Source organism: Portunus trituberculatus, chromosome 17 (genome assembly GCF_017591435.1).
Source record: "Portunus trituberculatus isolate SZX2019 chromosome 17, ASM1759143v1, whole genome shotgun sequence".
NCBI classification, from domain to species: domain Eukaryota; kingdom Metazoa; phylum Arthropoda; class Malacostraca; order Decapoda; family Portunidae; genus Portunus; species Portunus trituberculatus.
The window spans coordinates 16,555,348-16,577,847 of record NC_059271.1 but is presented as its reverse complement, the minus strand read 5'-3'; the positions used below and the strand labels follow the sequence as shown (position 1 = coordinate 16,577,847).

At 43.1% G+C, this 22,500-nt stretch overlaps 1 protein-coding gene across 2 annotated transcripts in view; it reads left to right on the top strand.

Moving 5' to 3' along the window:
* The first annotated feature begins 9,707 nt into the window (after positions 1-9,707).
* LOC123504764 (protein Aster-B-like) overlaps positions 9,708-22,500 on the top strand; it is a 135,794-nt gene continuing 123,001 nt past the window's right edge. For both annotated transcript variants that reach the window (XM_045255567.1, XM_045255566.1), the window contains exon 1: positions 9,708-10,032. In XM_045255567.1, coding sequence (XP_045111502.1) covers positions 9,890-10,032 — 143 coding nt within the window. In that variant the 5' untranslated portion in view covers positions 9,708-9,889. The remainder of the gene's footprint in view (positions 10,033-22,500) is intronic.

Here is a 22,500-nt window from a genome sequence, read left to right as displayed (position 1 = left end):
ACTCTTACAATAGATATTTACATGCTTACAGTCATCACTTATCATATACAACTCACTGTAAACCTTATTCTCTTCTTCCAGCCTTGTTGATGGGTTAGTTTGGACAACTTGACATGGTAATGACCTTGGCCCACTTGATCGATCAGTACACGAGATTCCCTTTCCCTTAGTCCAAACTATCTATCAACAAGTAAAATTAAAATTGAACCATTCTTAACATAATATGCCCTGGGTGTTGTATTGGTAGTAGTAGGATACAGTTCTCTCTCTTTCCAGCCATTGGCTGTCCAAGTGGGGTTACAATATCTGTTAAAATAATAAACATCAATACATTCTCTACATCACATTACAATATTGTGCCTAAACGGGCTTCTGGTCACTACAGGACCACTCCCTAGCTGAGCGACGGTTAGCTATCCCTTTATACATCCTGGCCACAAGTGTCCACATGGTGAGGAGTATCGCTCTCTCACCGAACCCCTCCGTTCACGGGGTGTTGTCAACAGTATAATGCCATAGACAAAGAACCGTTAACCTCCTGGGGCCTTTAGTACACCTATGACGGGATATCAGGCTATTTGGCACTTGGCCATCGTTTGAGCCTTCCTACTGGGATATTACTGGCTTTACTCGCCTACTCCTCCTTCCACAGGTTTATAACTAGGGGTTTCACATACATCATTTATTTTTATTATCCTAGTCCCTCACTTGGATCAGTCAGTTCTGGTGGTGGAGTTTCTGTTCCTTTCCTAGTTACCGTGGGCCATTCGTCCTCTCTCTCCCTCTAAACTCCTTCTAGCGTTCCTCCACGTATCTCCTGACTGGTCTCCTCTCTCTCCTGTATCTAACTACATCCTCCTCTCCTTCACCCTCGGGGTCCGAGTTTTCTTCCTGTTCCACCTCATCCTCAGGTCTATTGCTTCTCGTCATCCCTGGTTCATCATCATCTCTGTACCTTAGGGTTAACCTATTTCTTCTGGGCCTTGGTGGATCGTTTTCTTCCTCCTGTTCCACATCGTCTTCCGCGGGGAGATATAGCTCTCTCTCCCGCAATAGAATGTCTTCATGGCCAATGTACGGCTTTACCTTATCAGCTGCCCGACACACATGGTAGTTCTGTTGAAAGTGTTCTCTAGCAGATAAGCACTGCCTTGTCTGATCACTTCCTTTACTCGGTAAGGCCCTAACCATTTTACTCCTAACTTCTTATCGCTCACCGATGTGGTGTAATCACGCTTGATCCATACTAACTGTCCTACCTCTACTTGTTGCATCTTCCTCCCGATGTTGGCTCTGTCGCGCTACTTCTTCGCTCTCCTGCGGTGAGTCTCTTGCACCACTTCTATTGCGCGTGCCAGGTCACTATCTTCTTCTAACTGTGGTAGCTCCACTCCTATGAATCGCGGCTGACGACGATTAAACATTAAGAAATGAGGTTGCTCACCCGTGGTCTCATGGACTGAGCTAATGAGTACTCTCTGGCATGCCTTTAGAAACTGTGGCCATCTATGTGGGTGTCCCTTACATAACGTTGTTAATACCGCCTTCATCGTTCTATGCATCTGTTCACATATCGAATTTCCCTGGATGATATGGTGTAGAGTGTACAAACTTGATCTGGTTTTCTTGGAACCTTTTACTCAGGCTCTGAACAAAATTCTCGGGCGTTACCAGATACAAATATTCGGGGAGTACCAAATAATTCAACAAGCGTGTCTAATTTCTTGATTACATTCTCGGTAGTTCTTGCTTTGAGGGGGTAAAAGGTCACAAAGCGGGAATAATGGTTAATGATTGTCAGCACATATTTTGGACCTACTACACCTCCTCCCATGTTCGTTACATCAATGCTAATTCTTTCCATGGGTTGTTTTACTGGTGGTAGTTCTTGCCATAGCTGTTGTAAACCTCTCGCTGATTTGAACTTTTGGCATGTGATACATTCTTTTACATATTGTTCGACGTCTTGTTTGAGGTTCGACCAGTAGAAATACTCTTCAGCTTTCAATATTGATTTATGTTGTCCTAGATGTCCAGATTCTTTCTCGTGGATTAATTGCATAGCTGTCTTTCTTAATTCTCTTGGTACAACTAGTAAGTATAAGAAAGTACCATCGTATTTTTGCTTGCTTAAATAAAGAATATCATTTTCCAGGGGAAACTGATCTATGGTTGATCTGGGGTACTTGCTTCTCGGTATTCTTCCTCCTTGTGTAAGTATTCAATCATTTCACGCCATCTTGCTTCTTGCCTTTGCATTACCATCAGTTCTTCTTTGCTCTTATCCAGCCATTGGTTCTCTTCTATCACTCGAATGCATCTCACTGGTCGGCTAAGTTGATCCGCGACCCAGTTATCTTTTCCTGCTTTATACTCTATTTTGTAGCAGTAATCTCTCATTTCCAAGATCCAACGGTTCATACGTGGAGATTTGGTGCGCTGTTTGAAGACAGATACAATGGGTTGATATTCGTGCAAATTATGCATTCTGTCCCCCATAAGTAATGATGGAATTGCCTGCATGCTAGTACAACCGCTAATGCTTCCTTATCTGTTGTGGAATATCTGGTCTCTGCTGGTTTTAATTTCCTTGAAAAATAGGCAATCACTTGAGGTAGCCCTTCATCATTGTACTGCATGAGTACGGCACCGACATGGCTTTGACTTGCGTCTGCTTCCACTATAAGTCGACGGCCGAGGTCTACTTTAACTAGAATCGGTACCTTCATTAACCTTGCTTTCAACTCTTCAAATGCCTCCTGACAGTCTTGTGTCCATACGTATTGTTGGTCTTTCTTAGTGAGGTTGGTGAGTGGCGCTATGTGTTTTTGATAGAATCCCCACATCCCTACGAATCTTCTAACTTCCTTCACATTCCGCAGCGCTTTCATATCCATTATGGTTTCGATATTACTAGGGTCAGGTTTATATCCTTCTTGTGAGGTTATATGACCTAAGAATTTAATTTCCCAGTTTCCTATTTGACACTTTGTTAGATTCAGCTTGATGCCTTTTTCCTTCATATACTGGAATACTGTATTTAATCTCTGGACCAGTGCGTTGTAGCTGGGAGCACTTACAATGACATTGTTCAGGTGCGTCTTAATCCATTGTTATTTCAATAAAGGGGCCAGCGCTTGATTTAACTGGCGTATAAATACTGCAGCCGAGCAGCTGAGTCCAAATGGTAGTCTTTTGAATTAGTATAAGCTGACTCCTTCTGTAAAGGTTGTTACGTCTCGACTCTCTTCATCAAGTAGTACCTGGTAATAGGCGTTTTTTAAGTCCAAGGTGGCATAGAACTTATTCCCAGCCACTTGCTCTACCAACTCTTCTAATTTGGGCAATGGATGGCTGTCTGTCACTAAAAGTTGGTTTACTCGAAGATAGTTGAGACATAGGTGCTTCTCTTCTGATGGCTTGTTAACTAAGACAATAGGCGATACCCATGCCGCAGTCGAGCTTTCTATGATGTCGCGCTGTTCCAGGTCTTTTAAGATCTTTGTGATCACTATTTTGGCTTTCTCAGGGTACCTGTAAATCGGTGACCTGCATTGAGTCGGGTTGTGCACGTAGATGTGGGCTGGTTCTTTGTTAATTAAGCCTAACTTGCCCTTCTCGACTATGAATAGATCATTGTGCTTCTGGATTAAATCTCTGATGGTACTTTGCTCGTCTTCACTTAAATGCGACCAATCTTTCTTTTCCATCAATTTCTGCAGCTTGTCTCGGCGATTTATTGATCCACTTACATGGTCGTTGTTGGGTCCCATGGCTTTGCATACTTTCCTGACATCGCCCTGCTCCGTAGCTGATTCGAGCTCCTGTTCTTCTAATACTTCATATCTGGCTAGAAGTGTACCAGGATATAATCTCACTTTCCTCTTGGTGGAATTACTTATAGGAAGGTAAACTTGACCGTTCTTGACTTTAAGTACAAAGGTGGCAGCCTGCTGCATCATATTATGACATCCCGTGGCCACCAAAATGCTTTCTTCTGGTTCATCCACTTGTAGGCTATAATGACAAATTCGCTTCGCAGTGGTTCTACTCTCAAACCTTCTTTATCTAATCTTACTTTCCCTTGTTCTTCTTGTACTCTTTTTACTTGTCCAATACCGTGTTCTTCATACCATAACTGGAACTTCACATTATTAACACTTTTTTGCCTGGGGTGGTCGATAACCAACTGTACTCTCCCTAGTGCGTCCATACCTAACAGTATCGGATTTTGGATGTAGCTGTTTGGCACTACTACCAGCGAGATTGGAATCTCGTCCGTTCCCATTTGCATTGTCGTATATATTCTCCCCAAAATTCTTAGTTTTTGGCCTGTCACTTCTTGCAAAGGGGGGATATTCTTTGCTGGTTGAATCTTCACTTCCATTTGCTTAGCCGTGTCTTGTCTGATAAGCGAGTAATCGCTGCCTGTGTCTAAGAGACACGACACCACGTGGCTATGTGCGGTCATGTCAATCACAGGTGATTTGGGCTTGGCCAGTCATCTCTGGCAGTTGGTACGTCCCAGACAATTAGGCAGTCCCTTTTGACAATTAAGGCGTAAACAATCATAGCACGAGCCTGGTTCAGGTCTTTTCAAACATTCTGATGGATTGTGGGAAGTGGCACGGCAGTACGGGCAATATGACGACGTAGGAGGGGGAGTCTCCTTTTCCGCTGGTTCATACTTAACTGTTTTAGCTGCTCTTCTATCTCATCCAGCCTCTTGTCTGCCTTGGCCCCTGATGGTTCGCTGAGCAGGGAGGACTTGATCTGCCTGACCTCCCTTTCTTGGGCTAGTATCACTGTTCTCTCTAACAAGAATCTGTCCATAAACCTGTTAAAGGGGACATTATCATCCTTAAATAGCTGTAACCTCTCACGGCTGTCTCTTGGTAGTCCTTGCATTAGCTTGTCTTTTTATAGTTTTGATTACATCGGGAACCTCTGCCCTATTAGTTCTTACTTCCAACGAGGTAAATCTACACTTCAGGTTAGCTACAAACTCTGCGGGGTCTTCCTGTAGCTGATACTGCATGGCGCTGATGGCATCAAATAAGTTATCCTTACTTCGGTCTGTGAATTCTTCCGTTAGTAGTTCTTTAAATCTATCCCTTTTATAAGGCTTGTACAAACACGGTGATCTGGGGTTCAACTTGGGTCGTAACTATACATTGCCGCTCTTCATTGCTATCCGAGCAGTTTTCCACCTGTGTAAGGAATACAGACAGGTTCCCTTCTCCTCCTACTCCTTTCGAACTATGCAGCTCTAATACAGGTAGGTCTCAGGGTTTTAACAAGGGTTTTCCTCTGAGCGTGCTTCTGTTATCCCTTAACTGGCGATTCATGGCAAGTAAATTTGCACATATTTCTTTTAGATGTTGAACTTCATCTTCTAATTATGCTATTTCTCGCCCATTAATTGCGTCTTCCTTTGATTCAACTTCAACCTCCTGGTCATATAGTTCTTCCTTACTAGAATCTTCCATTTTTACTGCCTGGTCTGGAGAAGGTAGTAACTTCGGTTCTGCCTCAAACACTTCCCACTCACTCTGCATGGTCACTGTTATAATCCCTACTTAATTGCCAAGGTACCGTAACGGTGTGGTTACACCACTTGCTTTTATATGAAAAAAAAAAACAGGGTTGGCCACGCTGAGGGATGATCTCTGTGTCCTGTGAATCCGGTCCTCTTGATGAATGGTCTAGCATTGAAGAGCAGGAATGTTCGGCCTTTCAGGGTATGACGTGGCAGGTTTCTGTTCACCATCCTGGTGGTTCTGTCATAGGTGTCTTGGCATATACCTCGTCACTCCCACCGGTCTATCCGCCGTGGCTCCAGCAAACACACTTCCACTTGGGCACGACAATCTTCCTCGATCTTCACCACCCCCTTTTTGCTGTCTTCTGCTATAGCTCGTTGGCTCGAGTATTCACGCACATCGTTACTACCCAACCACAGTATGACTAGGTCGAACTGGTGGCGGAGGACACGATGCAGTTCTTGGTTCTACAGGAAGGAAGCAGCACGGGCTCCAGGCGAGCGGTAGACGCGTAGCCTGACGTCTGGCGCTACTTCGAGGTGCCGAGGTACTTGGCTATGGCCAACCAGGGCCACACGAAATTTAGCTGGCTCCACTGGAGGAGAATCCTGTAATTGATCAACACCGAATGGTTAATCGTTTAACTAGCGGGTCACCGCTGCCTGCCCTAGCAGTAACTATGGCTCGAGTGGCTAGTTCAACGTGGATACGTGATTATTAAAGAACGATCCCACCGCTGCCACCAAAAATGTACTGTCACCTTTTTCTTTACCCTTCTGATTTAGCTGCCACCACCCAATTTTTGAGATAGCAAAAACTGGGAAAACTATCTAGGATGAATGACCCACCGAGATTCATACATATATTATCCACAATATAATAGTTGCACAATCTAGCAGGGCTACCTAGCCACTGTCACAATCAATCTTCCTGTATTTCCCTCCTAACAGTGATCCTGTGTTGCTTCTATTCCCCTGTCTTCTCCACACGTCCTTCTCCTTCCTTCGCTTGATCAGCTGCCACAAGCACTCTTCCCGTATTTCCCTCCAAACTGTGATCCTCTGTTGCTTCTATTCCCCTGTCTTCTCCACACGTCCTTCTCCTTCCTTCAGTTGATCCGCTGCTCCTGGGCTTGGATGGTTAATGGTAGATAAACCCTCTTACTTCCTCACTCCTCCTTTCCTTATGTTGGCGGTCAAGACCGACAATTGTATCCCGATGACTTGGTCACGGGGACAAAAAGGGGACTTGAACGGGGGTTGTTACAAGCCGGGCACCATCATCTGCCTTGTCCGACGTCACTTAAGTTCTCCATCACACGGTGGTGCTCCTACATCTCCTCTGACACCTCGCTCTCCACCTTCACACCCTGTAACACAGTATCAAAGTTTTCAATCAAACCTCTGTCACTGATCACTATCCTTACCCACTCGATCACTTCACTGTCTTCCAGGTCTTTCCAGTACCTCACCATTTCTGGGTCGTTGCAGAGCAGCAGAGAAAGAGAGGAGCTTGTCTAATAGGTCTGGTCAGCTTGCTGACTGGGTGTGTCAGGCCGTTTTTTTTTTTTTTTTTTTTTTTTTTTTTTTTTTTTTGGCCATGGTCTTGGGTATTAGGCCATTTTTATTTCATTGTTTATTTGTGACTTTTATATTTCTTTAGAATTAGGTCTTTTATTTTATTTTACATATATACAGTTTTTTATTGGTTTATTTATTTATTTATTTTATTTATGTAATTATTATTATTATTATTATTATTATTATTTATTTATTTTTTTTTTTAAATATCCACACACATTCTCATGCACGCTTCATTCACCGAAGCACGATGGATCACCTAACACACCTGGAGCAGTCGGGGGTCGTCGATCAGTGTCCTCCCTCCCCCTTACGGGGGGAGGGCAGGAAGGTCCGTCAGGCATGGAGGGAGGTACACCCCCCTCCTGTAGGAGGGGAGCGGGACACAAGTGGGAGGTGGTCAGGGAGGAGTTACCTAATGTCAGATTGTCCTGCCAAACCACTCTAGGGGGGCCGGACGATGTTAATTCACCCCAAAAGCACGCTCACTGAGGCGGATCCTCCGTAGGTGTGAGAGGAAAGACAATCTGACAACCTGGCAACAGACACCTTCTGTTGCCGCTAAGGAGAGGATAGTGAAAAGGCAAAGCTAAAAACACGGGACAATGGGAAACTTAACTTTATTTGACTAATACCTAAGCCTGATGGGCGTACAAAAAAACCACACAGAGGTGGGTGAAGGACAGAGCGCAGGACGACACGTATTTAAAGCACGGTGTCTTGGCCGAGTCTGCTGAGGTCAGGCCGGTGCGCTTACCTGGCATATAAGTCCTTGGTATTTGCCTCAGGGTGGGTTCACACGTGGCAATCCCTCGGTTCGTGTTTCTCTCAATCTGCTCACTTACTCGTTCATTCCCCTCCTTGAGGTCCTGGTTCGGGGCTTCTGTCTCGTTACTCACCGTTAGTTTCACACAGAAAGATCGACTCTTACCATAGATATTTACACGTTTACAGTCATCACTCATCATATACAACTCACTGTATACCTTATTTTCTTCTTCCAGCCTTGTTGATGGGTTAGTTTGGACAACTTGACATGAGGCGTTTTCAGTAGTGGCGCGGCTGAGGGCAAACGGAGTCAAACGGAGGCAAGTTTTCGCAAACGCGAGCAAACGCCATTCCAAAGCGTTTGCTCTCGTTTGGCAAACGCTTTTTAGCCAATCAGCGTGGAGCAACCCCATCAACCTCATGGAATGAGATCAAGAAGGAGTTACATTTCGAATAAAACTGAATAGTTAGACGTATATTAGGCCATAGAAGTGGGTACTGTAGATGTAGATTTACATTTACATATTGTGCGGCATACTGGAGAGAACCGATATAAAAAATAAGGCGTGAAATAAATTTAGGAGCTGGTGGTAGCTGGTGACATGTCGCATCTATCAGTCCTTGTTGTGGGTGTTGTCCGATTCCATACTTCTAGTCGTGACTTCGATACAATAATGGAGTTATTTTTCTATTATTAGGTGAAAAAATGATAATATATTTGCAAATCCTTATATCATAAAGTAATGAATGATGGTAAAAATAGATTATCTGCTAATTATTGAAGTAATTTAATTATATAGACATCAGAAAACCGCAGCCATACATCTACAATGGAACACCTTCAAAACAAGATCTTGACCCACTTGATCGATCAGTATATATATATATATATATATATATATATATATATATATATATATATATATATATATATATATATATATATATATATATATATATAGAGAGAGAGAGAGAGAGAGAGAGAGAGAGAGAGAGAGAGAGAGAGAGAGAGAGAGAGAGAGAGATAGAGAGAGAGAGAGAGGACAAGGAGGCGGTGCAGGATTGGAGACATAAGGTAAGCCCGTTTATCCATGCAGAAGTGGCAATAGTCAGCATTTATTCCTTTCAGTCTGAAAAGTGGGGAGGACATGTCCCCCACATCTCTACATAGGAGAGAGAGAGAGAGAGAGAGAGAGAGAGAGAGAGAGAGAGAGAGAGAGAGAGAGAGAGAGAGAGAGAGTGTGTGTGTGTGTGTGTGTGTGTGTGTAGATGAATGTGGGTGTTCAAATATGGCGCTTGATTGACATTCGCCAATGGTGGAGATTGCCACTCAGCGTCTGCAACCTTCCCAGTTCGTTTTGGCGTAGACCATAATTTATGATCAACAGATAGATATTGATTAAAAGATAACGTATGAAAATGAGTAAAATTCATTAATCAATCATAAAATAGTAAAGATATTGAAAAAAAGTCATATGATAAGCCAAATCTCGTGGAAATAAAAAGAAATTATCTTCACAGTAAATATTATCTGGATAGTATAGAAAGTATTGTTACTGTCTATTAGTCTCTTAGAGTATCGTATATTGTATCAATTGAAATAGAGGATAAACATGCAAGCAAGAATAGTATATATAGATGCAACTTTTGTGCATTGAACATCTAACAAGACATGTACCTAGTAATTAAATATATATAAAAGAAACAGCCATGACATTCAGCAACAACTAAGCACAACTGATAAATTCTAGCACACAGTTACAAGGATTAAAGCAGTGAAAACCTATGTCACGTCAGATAACAAGGCTCGGTCAAAATAACGCGCCATTAAGGTGGGAGCAATCGAGGGAGGAGGACGTGTGTGTGTGTCTCTGACTGACGGCTGGCCAGTGAGAGGAGGGCCTGTATATACGTCACAATGTTAACGTAAACGCAACAACAACCCTGAAGCACCAATATAAGTAGGAATTGGTGCGCCAGGGCCAAGTGAAGCCCGTGATGGAAGCGACAGCAGCGGGAACTGCGGGGGGACGAATGGTGACCGCCACCCCCTCGCCGCCTGCTGCAGGAGTCCCGGGAGCAGGAGGCGACCCCGACCACCACCACCACCACTTGGTCCACCAAGCTCACCCAGGCCTCCAGTGAGTACTAAGGCATTTCTTGCAGTAATTGATTTAAGAGGTGTTCATTTTTCTCTCTCTCAAAAGGGGTTTTCAAACCTGTGTATATTTTACCTGTGTATTTTTCCTCTGCACGTATGGGTAGATAGTAGATAACCCGTATTTCTTTGTTAATGCCTTAAATGGCGTATGTTTAATGGGTAATGACTAAAAGGGAAGGATATCCCTTAATTTACTGACATTTTCGATCATATGTTCCGGTTGATTTTCCCCTTAAATGCATAGAGACCAATTTGAGCTCCATAACAATCCCACAGCAAAGGTAATAAGGTATCCCAGCAAATGTTACGCTGCGGACTGGTGTTGACTGTTTACTGGCTCGCTGTAGGTAGTAACTGTCAGGAGGCCGCGGGGGTGACGTGAGCCAACCTGTCATGTCAACGCCCTTGCCTGTGCCAGCTCAGCGCTTCGGCCCACGTAGGGGAGGCTGAAGGCTGACTGGTGGTGTGCGCTCGGCCTTCGGTTCCGCTGCGGCCTTGAACAGTAAACCTTGTGTTGTGAAGGGGTGATCTTTGAATGACAGTAGTGTGTGTGTGTGTGTATTTGGATTCATGTTGTGATACGAAAGGGAAAGGGGAAGGGCAGGCAGTGAGTGGTGTGAACATGTGACAATGCAGTGCCGGTGGGTAACTAGAGGTGGTTCAAAGTTCAACATCAGTCTTATCTTGTGATTATGTGTAGGTTACCTTAGTAATAATGGTTTAGTTATTAACACTATGCACCTTGGTTATTTGTTGTTTGTTTGGCTTGTGTTGTGCTGCTGTGGAGTGTTGTCTTGGTGTGTTGCATAGTTTGGTTTGGTGCATGCATAGTACTCAGACTGTGACTCACGTGGCCCTGGCTGGTTCACTCTATCTGCAGGCTCGCTTTGCACGTGTCACTTGCCACCTAACCTGGACCATCCAGACCAAGGGTACAAAACATGATGTGTGTAATGGATGCATGTATGCAGTGGCCTAGCTTATGGGGCCTGCAGAGGGGGTGGTCCGTCTTAGGGGATTTTTTTGGGGGGACGGCACTTGGTCCTCACAGTTGTCACTTCACTTTTACGTCATTAGGCCTGTGTGTGTTGTTGATCATTAGGCCTGAGCCCAAGCTCTTGATAAATGCATCTTTACTCAGTAAAGGATAACTAATTTGGTCTGAATATTTACATTTAAAATTTGAGGGGTTAGTGTGCATTATGATTGTAATATTGTAATATTTCGGGAAAGGCAGCAAACTTGAAGGCTGCGGGCCACCCTGGACGGTATAAACACCAGCCACACCAGTGTATGTGTTTACTGTTTTTGCCTTAACTGCTGATATGAGAAATAACTACATCTCAAAGACTCAATTTATCAAAGTTTCATTGAAATATTATAAGGATATACAAGGATCATTGTGGTGTGTGTATGTATGACTTAGCATTCTTTTTTTTTATTCATTTTTAATTTTCTTTTTAATTTATTTTTTTTCTTTTAAAATTATAGCCTATAGCACCTGTAGGTCTACTTGAAGAGTATGGGAAGCGCTGTCCAGCTTCCACCCATTAGCGGCGCATGTAATTTTATTTATATTGGTATCCATATTAGGGCCCATATCATCATCCAAGCGCATCTTTGATGTAGAACCTGGGTATCATGGTGACATGTAGATTACTTTAAACCACTTGACAGATGACAAAGTTTCAAGGTGGCATGTGGTAGGACTTGTGGCATGGACGGTTGCCCAATCCCACGCTCATCCCCTTATCCACTTATACAAGTCAACATTACCAGGTTGACTTGTAAGGCCAGTATTCCTATATCTTTGCTTGCCATTTATTTATATATATATATATATATATATATATATATATATATATATATATATATATATATATATATATATATATATATATATATATATATATATATATATATATATATATATATATATATATATATATATATATATATAGTTTTGTTCCTTAAGAGAAAGAAAGATTATTATTTTCTTTTCAAGCTAATGTATTTGTAATGTTGACAAATTCACAATTTTTTTTTATTGAAGAGAACAATGTGAATTCTCTAGGATTTTAGAGTTAGTGACCACTGGCCAAAGCAGCCATCCAAGGCAGCCTTCCTCAACACCCTTGTGCCTGCATCAATGGCAACAGTTACTGAGTCAACCAAATTTTTTATTAGATTATATAAATTATGTCACTGATTTCATTGACCTTAGTATTGAATGCAAACAGGCCTCAGTGTAATGGACAAGCTGCAGAGCAAGAGTGAGAGGATTAGAGCATGCAAGGAGGGAATACATAGAAAAAGGGAAATTCTTTGACTAAGACCATTCCCAGCAGCAGAAGGTGCAGCTCACAAGCAATAGATTTGTGCTGATAGATCTGAAGTATTTCATTGCATCTTTCATAGTAAAGGTTTCACCTGTGGCTTCTTGCATCACTCACATGGCATTGCAGTGTAAGGAAAGAAGGAAAGCCTTCTCCTGTATTCTGGCATGATTAGCTACACCATATTCAGTTTGCCCTTCTTGTATTGTGTCATGGTGAAAGTAGTTTTGAAAAGTGATGATGGTGGAAAGGGGAGAAAATTAGTGGTTTCATGGTGAAGTGGATTGAGAAGCATGAATTGCAGGTAACTCCACCATAACTGACTTGTGTGGAGTGGACTTATGTTGTAAAGAGTGACAAAGTAGTGGAAGTAAGGTTTCTTAATCCACCTTTTGCTTGATTGCTATTAAAAGCTATATTGCACACAGAATGTTCATGTAGCTAGAGTATGCTTGGATGTTTGTGTGAAGAAAATGCTACAATATTTGCATAAGATTTTTTGGTAGCAAGACCTTGTCAGTGGAAGCAACAGTTACCCATCTTTGTTTGGGTTTGTTTTGTTGTGCTGTCTAGTGGTGGTATATCTAAAACTTTCGCGTAATTCAGATTTTGGCTCAAAACTCAAAGCACAATATCAACTGAGTAACAGCTCATAACTCAGAAAACTCTTAAGTTGGTGCACTCTTAAGTCAATGTACTACTGTGTTGTGCAATGAAGTTATAGGAAGGCAAATTAGTTACCTTCAAAATTATGAAGAAATAAAGGAAATCTCCAATACAGAAATAATATAAGTGTTGAATATGCTATTGCCAAAAAGAAAAAAAAAATACAATTAGCAAAGGGAATTTTGTGGAAAAAAAAAAAAAAAAAAAAAATATATATATATATATATATATATATATATATATATATATATATATATATATATATATATATATATGTGTGTGTGTGTGTGTGTGTGTGTGTGTGTGTGTGTGTGTGTGTGTGTATGTATACCTGTTGTTTTTCTGCCTCATGGCTGATTGTTGCAAACTAAGCAAAATTAATTGAGGCTGTTCTAAGATTCCCTGGTGAATAATTGATAATGGAGGCAGGTTTCATTATTGTTTAAAAAATAAACAAACAAAAAACACTTTATGGTTATTTGCTTTGACTAGAAGGCAAAAACATATGCTAATGATGTTATGAATGTCTGAGTGCCTTATAGTGTTTGGTCGTGGCGGATCACAGTTGAGCATCGTAAACAATAATGAATTTGGGCCAATGGTTCAATTTTTCAGTGAGAAATGTCTAGGAGCATGATTTTAAACTCAGGCACTTTGTCACAGATGAATAGTTGGTCTCAGCAATGCATTACTCATTCAGTGGTGTCACAAAAAAGTTTTCTAGAAACAGTTTTGTTCATATTAACATACACTGCTGTATGTGTGGAAACCTAAGAGTAAATCTTTGTCATCTGAATTTTCAATGCATACAGAGCAGTCTTGTCTGTGTCACCCAGTCCAGTTGGATTCAGCAGTAATGAAAAAAGTACTTATGGTCTGATTTGGTGCAGACTGTCTCAAATACACTTCTCAACATCATCCTTTTCCTTCCACCACACCTCCATAGCCTCTTCTTGCTCCACACTCCATATAACATGATGCTTCACTAAACACTACATTTCTTGACACCATATGCTATATCACACTTTCCCTATCCTTTCTTGCTCCACACTTCCCCATCATCATACTCTTCCTTGCTTGAACACCTCCAAATTCCAACACCACCACTACTACCCTCCTCCTCCTCCACACAGCATCGTACAGCTGTCCAGGACTTGTTTTGTGGCTTGTACAAGGTTTCTAGGGACATATCTGTGAATTTTAAACCACCGCCAGCCACCACCAGGGCTTCCACGATGAATCACCTCACTAGTACTCTCACCAAAATGGCTGCACTTTACATTCTTACCTGATAGCCACTTTATTAATGGGTCTCCTATGTTACTTAATTGTGATTTTTGTAGTTCATCTTAATGACAGTGTTTTATGAACATTACATCAGAGTTGAGTTGAGTTCAGTAAGCCAAGAACCCCCATGGGAATGTTGATTGTTTTGTCTTTCCCAGTGCTATGTGTGAATTTGTGAAGATTTTCACTTTTGTGCTTATTTATTTGTTTTTATTTTTTACAGTAACTGTTTGAAAAATGAAATGCTGTTAATCAGGTAGTGTTTAATATATACTACAGATAATTTCTTACATAATTGCCCTCCACCCAATGTAAAAGTCAGCGATATTTAGCTGTGTTAGAAAAAGTGTGTTGTGCAGGGTGGGTTGGATTGGGGGAAAAAAAAGTTTCCAGTTACGTGTTGCAGTGCAGGTGATCTTTCTTCATCAGTATTGCCTCATCCAGGTGTTGATGCTGCCTACCTGCTAATATTGACACAGCTTCCTGTGTGCTACACCTGGACCTTGGTACTCACCTGTCTGTTTGCCTGCCTGCCTACCTGCTTGCTGGCTGCACTCCTTCACTCTATTAAGGCCATCACAACCACTGCTACCACCACCACCACCACTGCCACCAGTAGTATCATATTGTTACTTACTCAAAGCTGTCATCAACCCATATCATCACAGCATCATTGTCCATACACATCATTATAGCTTTAGCACAGCTTCACCATCAAGTTGTCACCATTACTATCACCCACAATGCTGTCTATGCACTATTACTATTATAAATTGCCCACATCTTCATGTCTTGCATAGCTACTGTATTATATTATCACCACCACCACCATTTTACTTTGAACTTCTTACCTACCACCACCACCACCACCACCACCACTACCACCGCCGCCACCACCGCCGCCGCCGCCGCCAGTATCTTATCTCGTCATAATTTTACAACTTTTTCCACACCATACTCAGATTATCAATTCCCCTACCATCTCTCTCTCTCTCTCTCTCTCTCTCTCTCTCTCTCTCTCTCTCTCTCTCTCTCTCTCTCTCTCTCTCTCTCTCTCTCTCTCTCTCTCTCTCTCTCTCTCTCTCTCTCTCTCTCTCTCTCTTCTTCTTCCCCTCTCCTGATTTCCCCAGCTACTTTAACCACCTCCCCTTTACCTTGGCCCAGTTTTCCTCTCCCACAAAGTCACCTTCTCTGGCACACTATCCCCTTCACCTCATCAGCAAGCTCTACCAGTACCAGATAAAGACTAGTGAGCTTTAAATTTTTAAGTCCCTGTTAAATGTTGTTACTCCAGTATTAAAGTGTCAGAGGGTATAGAAAATTAGATTACGTAACGAAGCATATGTAGAAGGGATTAACGAGACTATTACATCATTTGCAGTAGTAGTAGTAGTAGTAGTAGTAGTAGTAGTTAGTTGTTGTTGTTGTTGTTGTTGTTGTTGTATCTTAGATAGTTTCCCTGTTAACTGTATTCGGTGAAAGTGTTAGTCTGTTGTTTTGATGGTGATGTAGATATGTATTACGTAGCTTGATTGTTATTGTTCTTGAGTTTACAGTTTTTCAGTTGTGTGTTTAGTTATTTTTTTATATATAATTATGAGGCCTCGTTGCTCTTCACGATTAATATAGTGATTCTAGTGGAGGTGTGTGTGTGTGTGTGTGTGTGTGTGTGTGTGTGTGTGTGTGTGTGTGTGCTTGCGTGCATGCGTGTGTGCGTGCGTGCGCGCACGCAGATGATTTGATAATTAGGTGGTCAGGAGACACACACACACACACACACACACACACACACACACACGGTGTGTGTGTGTGTGTGTGTGCTCTAACCACGGTAGCTCAGTGGTTAGAGCGCTGGCTTCACAAGCCAGAGGACCGGGGTTCGATTCCCCGGCCGGGTGGAGATATTTGGGTGTGTCTCTTTTCACGTGTAGCCCCTGTTCACCTAGCAGTGAGTAGATACGGGATGTAAATCGAGGAGTTGTGACCTTGTTGTCCCGGTGTGTGGTGTGTGCCTGGTCTCAGGCCTATCCGAAGATCGGAAATAATGAGCTCTGACCTCGTTCCATAGGGTAACGTCTGGCTGTCTCGTCAGAGACTGCAGCAGATCAAACAGTGAATTACACACACACACACACACACACACACACACACACACACACACACACACACACACACACACACACACATTAAAGTGATTTGAAGTGACGCCCTATCTTTCAGCCACCACCGGAAAACACACACACACACACACACACACACACACACACACACACACACACACACACACACACACACACACACGTGGCACCCCATCACTCCGCGCCCCGGAAGACAGTGCCACGCCACCACCACCAGTGCAGTGCCTTCACAGGTGGCGGTGAGAAGATACTTTACTTTTCTTTAAACTTTAGTGCCATAATATTTACGTGGTTTAATTTACATTAGGTGGCGTACTGTATACATGACGAGGATATAGGAGGACCTTTGGCACCGCAACACGCACCTCCCACACTGACTAGGACGCTGATGGGTTAAAGATACATTCACACTTGACCTCTGCACACGTTTGTCATATCTCTCTCTTTAGAAAGTAGTTAGAGCAAGTCCTCAATCCGTCAATGCAAGGGTCAGGTGTATTGGTGTTTTTTTTATGTAAGGGAAAAACTGGCCAAGAGCAACAGAAAGTGTTAAAAAAAAAAAGCCCATTTAGTTGCCAGTCCCCGTGTAGGTCCGCGAGAGTAGGCAAAATAAAGGGATGATTTTCTTGAAACCTCCCTCTTAAATGAGTTCAGGTCATAGGAAGATGGAAATACAGAAGCAGGTAGAGAGTCCCCTCTCACCCCTGATAGGATAAGGAAATATCCATGAGAACGAGTAATCTTGTGACGTAAAAAATGGATGATCCTTGCGAGCAACCAAAGATTACAGGGTGGAAGTTCTGGTGGTGTGGGTGGGTGGGTGGGGTGACATTACAACACTCGTGGACTAAACACTAACCTCAAAAGTTTTCAATTTAAAGGTCCGTAACAGTAACCTTGAGTTTATTCTTCGTAAAAGTAAATAAATAAATAAATAGATAAATAAATAAGTAAATGAATAAGTAAAAAAAAAAAACAATATCATTTAAGAGGTAGCGAATATTAATACTTTAAAAAGTTGACGCGTTGGAGATGGATCAGCGTGGAGTGGATCCAGTACTACTCGACCAACCTTGAAGTGCTTATTGAATAGCCAGGCCGCGGTGGTGACCTTGACATCGATCCACCACCACCGCCACCAACCTTGTTGATCCCACCGTTTGTATGTGTGCGGGGATGGGATCGGATGACGCATAGCCTACATCGATACCGTCAACCGCTGCATGGGAGGGGAAGGCTGTCATGTGAACCTGGTGTACTGAAGGCACCATTCCTCCCGCAATGAGAGAGAGAGAGAGAGAGAGAGAGAAACATGAGAAAATTGAACAGAAGAAAACATGTATTGGTGTGGGTTACTGGTTGGGGAAAGCTGAGTGAGTTAGGCTGTTAATCAAGTTATGCCGTGTTAAGCTAGCATGGGTAAGATTACGAGGCTCTGCTGGGCTGTAGGATGCACCAGATTGTGAGCCTGTTAAGCCGGACTGGATCGGGTCGTCACACAAGCACCACTCACTCTACGCTGGGAATGATTGCAGGGCTACATTATATTAGTGTAGAGTTGGATAAAGCCTTTAGGGTGTAGTAGGAGGGGTAAGAGGCGTCGTCATGTGAAGCTTATTGAACCGCCTGCCACCAGCCAGCGTTGCTAACACCCCAGCCGGTGCATCTCGCTTCGGGCACAGACAGCCCTTCATAGCCATTGTCTGCACTGCGTCTTGCCTCGCCTCTCCTTGCCTCTGCTCGGGGAAATTCACTATAGTTTCCTAACGTTTTTCCATTTTCCAGCTGTTCGCTCCCGGTAAGACTTAATCCGTCATTCCCTCCTGCTTTTGAATTTTGATGATAAATGCTTTCGTTTTCTTTCCTTCGTACTTGGGAGTGAAGGAAAGCTTGTCGATAGTAACGACTAGGCTCGGGAACGGCGTGTGCTGAGTCGACCTCGCCCGTGTTCCAGGTCGATAGTGATTCCCAACCACCACCACCACCACCACCACCTCCTTCTCCTTTTCCTTTTCCTTTTCCTTTTCCTTCTCCTTCTCCTTCTCCTTCTCCTTCTCCTTCTCCTTCTCTTCTCCTTTTCCTTCTCCTTCATTTTCATCTCCTCCTCCTCCTCCTCCTCCTCCTCCTCCTCCTCCTCCTCCTCCTCCTCCTCCTCCTCCTCCTCCTCCTCCTCCTCCGCTGCCGCCACTGAGTCGAGTATTATAGTGAATGATCATAGTTTTAAAACCGTGTGTGCGTGCGTGCGCGCGTGTTCGTGCCCGCCCGTGCTTATATTGTCAGTAAAATCGACTTGAGGACTGCCAGGCAACTGTTATTCATTTTCGTGAAGCGCGTAATTCATTCCGTCCACCCCACCGCCTTGTGTGGCGTAATTAATCAGATTCCCTCATCGTGGCTCTGTCAAAGGAAACTCCATTGCTGCTGGTGGTGCTGTTGCTTCCGGGGTCTTGTTGGTTGGAGTGACACGTAGCATGCTGTTGTCTGCCTTACAATTTCTTTGTATGGTTCTTCTTCATGAGCTCACGGGAAGGTTAAAGTGTATATACGCAAGGTCTCGGGAGAAAGGATGGGTACTAACTACGCGTGCTGACCACACACACACACACACACACACACACACACACACACACATCATTGGTAAAACAAGGGACCACATTGTTTATAAGCATCCACACGACTTGTTTTGATCTATCGGTTCGCCCGTCATCACAACCACCACCACCATCCTCCCAGCAACGTGCCTTCCGCCCTAACACCCCCTTGCTTATGGTGTCTCCATGAGCAGCAATAATGTCTTATGGTGTGGGTTGATGAGGGGCCACGACGTAGGCTGCGTTTTTGTGTGCCAAAGAGAGAATGGGAACGGCGAGATGTTTTGAACGAAGCGGGGAGCAAGGAAAACCACCGTGTGTGTGTGTGTGTGTGTGTGTGTGTGTGTGTGTGTGTGTGTGTGTGTGTGTGTGTGTGTGTGACCTTGACATGGTTTTAGGAAGGCCATTCTGTACGGGCACGCGTTCCTTCTTGGTTCCCTTTCTGGCAACTTTTTGTTTGTTTGCAAAATGTTTGACGTTCCACGGTACGTATATTTTTGCAGGGGCGCCAGGAGGGATGTGTAGTACGCCATAGTACGTGGTGGCTTGAAGATGTACGATTTTTTAGTGGAATGATGGCAGTATTGGTTGTGATAACTGTAGTAGAGAGAGAAAGAGAGAGGGGGGGGTGGGGAGAATGTACGCTGACTTTTAATACTCAATACTCTGCCATAGCCATTCACTTTCATGAGTTATCGAACACACGTTAATTAGCGTATTGGTTTTATTTCCCTTCCTTCCTTCCTTCCTTCCTTCCTTCCTTCCTTCCTTCCTTCCTTCCTTCCTTCCTTCCTTCCTTCCTCCCTCCCTCCCTCCTGCAGCAATCTCGTCGCTGCGATACCTGAAAGTAATCATACAATAAATCCATTAATCTTTCTTGCCTTCCTTCCTTCAGTCTCCTTTTTTTCCCCTTTTCCTTCCTTCCTTCTTCCTCCTTTCCTTCCGTCGTGCACCTTTAATCTCCCCACGTGGCGCCCGTCAATTCTATGGTTAACAGGCGCACCAGGCACAGCTGCTGACACTTTGGGCTTGCAATGGCGCAGCTACGGGGGATATAGTAGTAGTAGTAGTAGTAGTAGTAGTAGTAGTAATAGTAATAGTAATAGTGGTTATTTGAGCTCCCCGCATAGTTTTCTCTCCTTTCTCGCGTTCTCCATGTTTTTATTTCTTTCTTTCATTATCTGACGTAGTTGTAGTGGGTTTAGTTGTGGTGGTGGTGGTGATGTTGGTGGTTACTACAATCCTGTATCCTATGTTCTCTTCACTCTCCTCTTATCTTCTTATCATTTCTTTCTTTCTTTATTTGAAGTAAGGTTCCGGCGGGTATAATAATAGTAGTAGTAGTAGTAGTTATTACAGCTCCGTGTCCATTTACTGAATCTCCTCTCCTCTTCTTCTCCTTTTACCTTCCTTTATTTCTTCGTTTCATTATCTGCAAGAGCTACGGAGGGTTTAGTGGTGGTGGTGGTGGTGGTGAGTGCAGTTTCCTCCCCATGTGTTCATCCTCGCCTCTCCCTTTCCTTTTATTTCCTCCTTTCATTATCCGTGTCCTTCGTGTGGCTCTTTGTGAATGGGCGATCTCCCGTTTTCTTTATCTCGTACCCAGCTGTTTTTGTTTTTTACGTAACTTTTTCCCTGTTCTATATTTTTTTTTTTATTGTTTTTTCTTTCCTCTCATGATTGTCGTTTCCGGCCTTATTATTTTTTTCTGTCATTAAATGCGTATCTTCTGCGTCTCTCTCTCTCTCTCTCTCTCTCTCTCTCTCTCTCTCTCTCTCTCTCTCTCTCTCTCTCTCTCTCTCTCTCTCTCTCTCTCTCTTGTGCGTGTATTAGTCTTAACCCCTTTAGTACTGTGCCGCGTTTTCATATTCATTCTGGTTATTATTCAGCGATTTTATATGGGTTCAGAAACTTACATGAGGATTAAAATGTAAAGACTTCTGTGTCCAATAATCTTTTGTCGTTCATAGAGCCTGCCTGTTTGAAATAAAATCGTCTAATCATACCACAGAATCATAGTAAAAATGGGTTTCAGTATTGAAGAGGTCAAGCAGAGAGAGAGAGAGAGAGAGAGAGAGAGAGAGAGAGAGAGAAAATTGTGCTCAACGACATCTAATTTTTCTTAAGTAATAGTACGTTCGTCCTCAGAGAGAGAGAGAGAGAGAGAGAGAGAGAGAGAGAGAGAGAGAGAGAGAGGATTACCAATGAGGGAGGGAGGACTTTTCATACTTAATCCCTTTCTACAGGTGCGCCACACACACACACACACACACACACACACACACACACACACACACACACACACACACACACACACACACACACACACACACACACCTGGCCTCTCCATTGTAATTATCCGTAATCTCCTCGTTAGTATTGCTAGCACCAGGTGTGGATTGAGTAACATGTGCTACTCTGGTAATTAAGTGACTCGAGCAGATGTTATTAAATGCTGGTAATATGCAGTATTATTATTGTCAACACTAAACAGCGGAGGGGAGCGGCTGGGAAGAGAAGAACTGTGAAAATAAATAGTTAAAGTGTGATTGTCCTTGGGATCAGCGGGAAACGGAAAGGGAAAACACTGAAGGAGGAGGAGGAGGAGGAGGACGACGACAACGACAACGACGAGGACGAGGAGATGCGAAAGGAAGAGAGAGATAGATAAATAGTAATAGAAATCTTTAAAACAGAAGTAGAAATAAAGAGTTGGAGAGATGATACAGGGAGAAACAGAAAAGTGAAACAGTGAAGGAGGAGGAGAAGAGGAGGACGAGAACGAGGAGATGCAAAGGGAAGATAGAAAGATAAATAGCTATGAAAATCGTTAAAACAGAAGTATGAACAAAGAAATGGAGAAATTATACAGCGAGAAAAGGAAAGGGGAAACACTGAAGGAGGAGGAGGAAGAAAAAAGACGAGGAAGAGATGCAAAGGGAAGAAAAAATAGAAAGTAAAAATACTTACAGCAGTGGTAGAAACAAAGAAATGGATGGAAATGAAGGAGGAGAAAGAGGTGCTGAGAGAAAAATAACCTTGAGAGAAATAATAAGATGCATGATAATCCCTGTTGTAAAGAAACAAAAAGAAAAGAAATAAAAGGAAGGAGGATGCAAAGGAGGAGGAGGTGGAGGGGTAGGAAGAAAATTGACAACCTCGTGATGTCTTCCTCCTCGTGTCCTTTGAATGATATGTGGTCACCAGCCGTCCCTTTCCTCTAGCCAGCCAGCCTTTCCTCCAACACTTAACTCCCTCCAGCCCTCCCCTCACCCCCTCTCCGTAACTCCCTTCCTCCTACACTAGCCATTCCTTTCAACTCATCTTAGCCTTTCTCTCCACGACTTTTCCTTTCCTCATCCTCTGCTCTTCATTCTCAAAATCTCCTCTCACTTCTCACTGTCTCCACCACCACCACCACCACCACCAC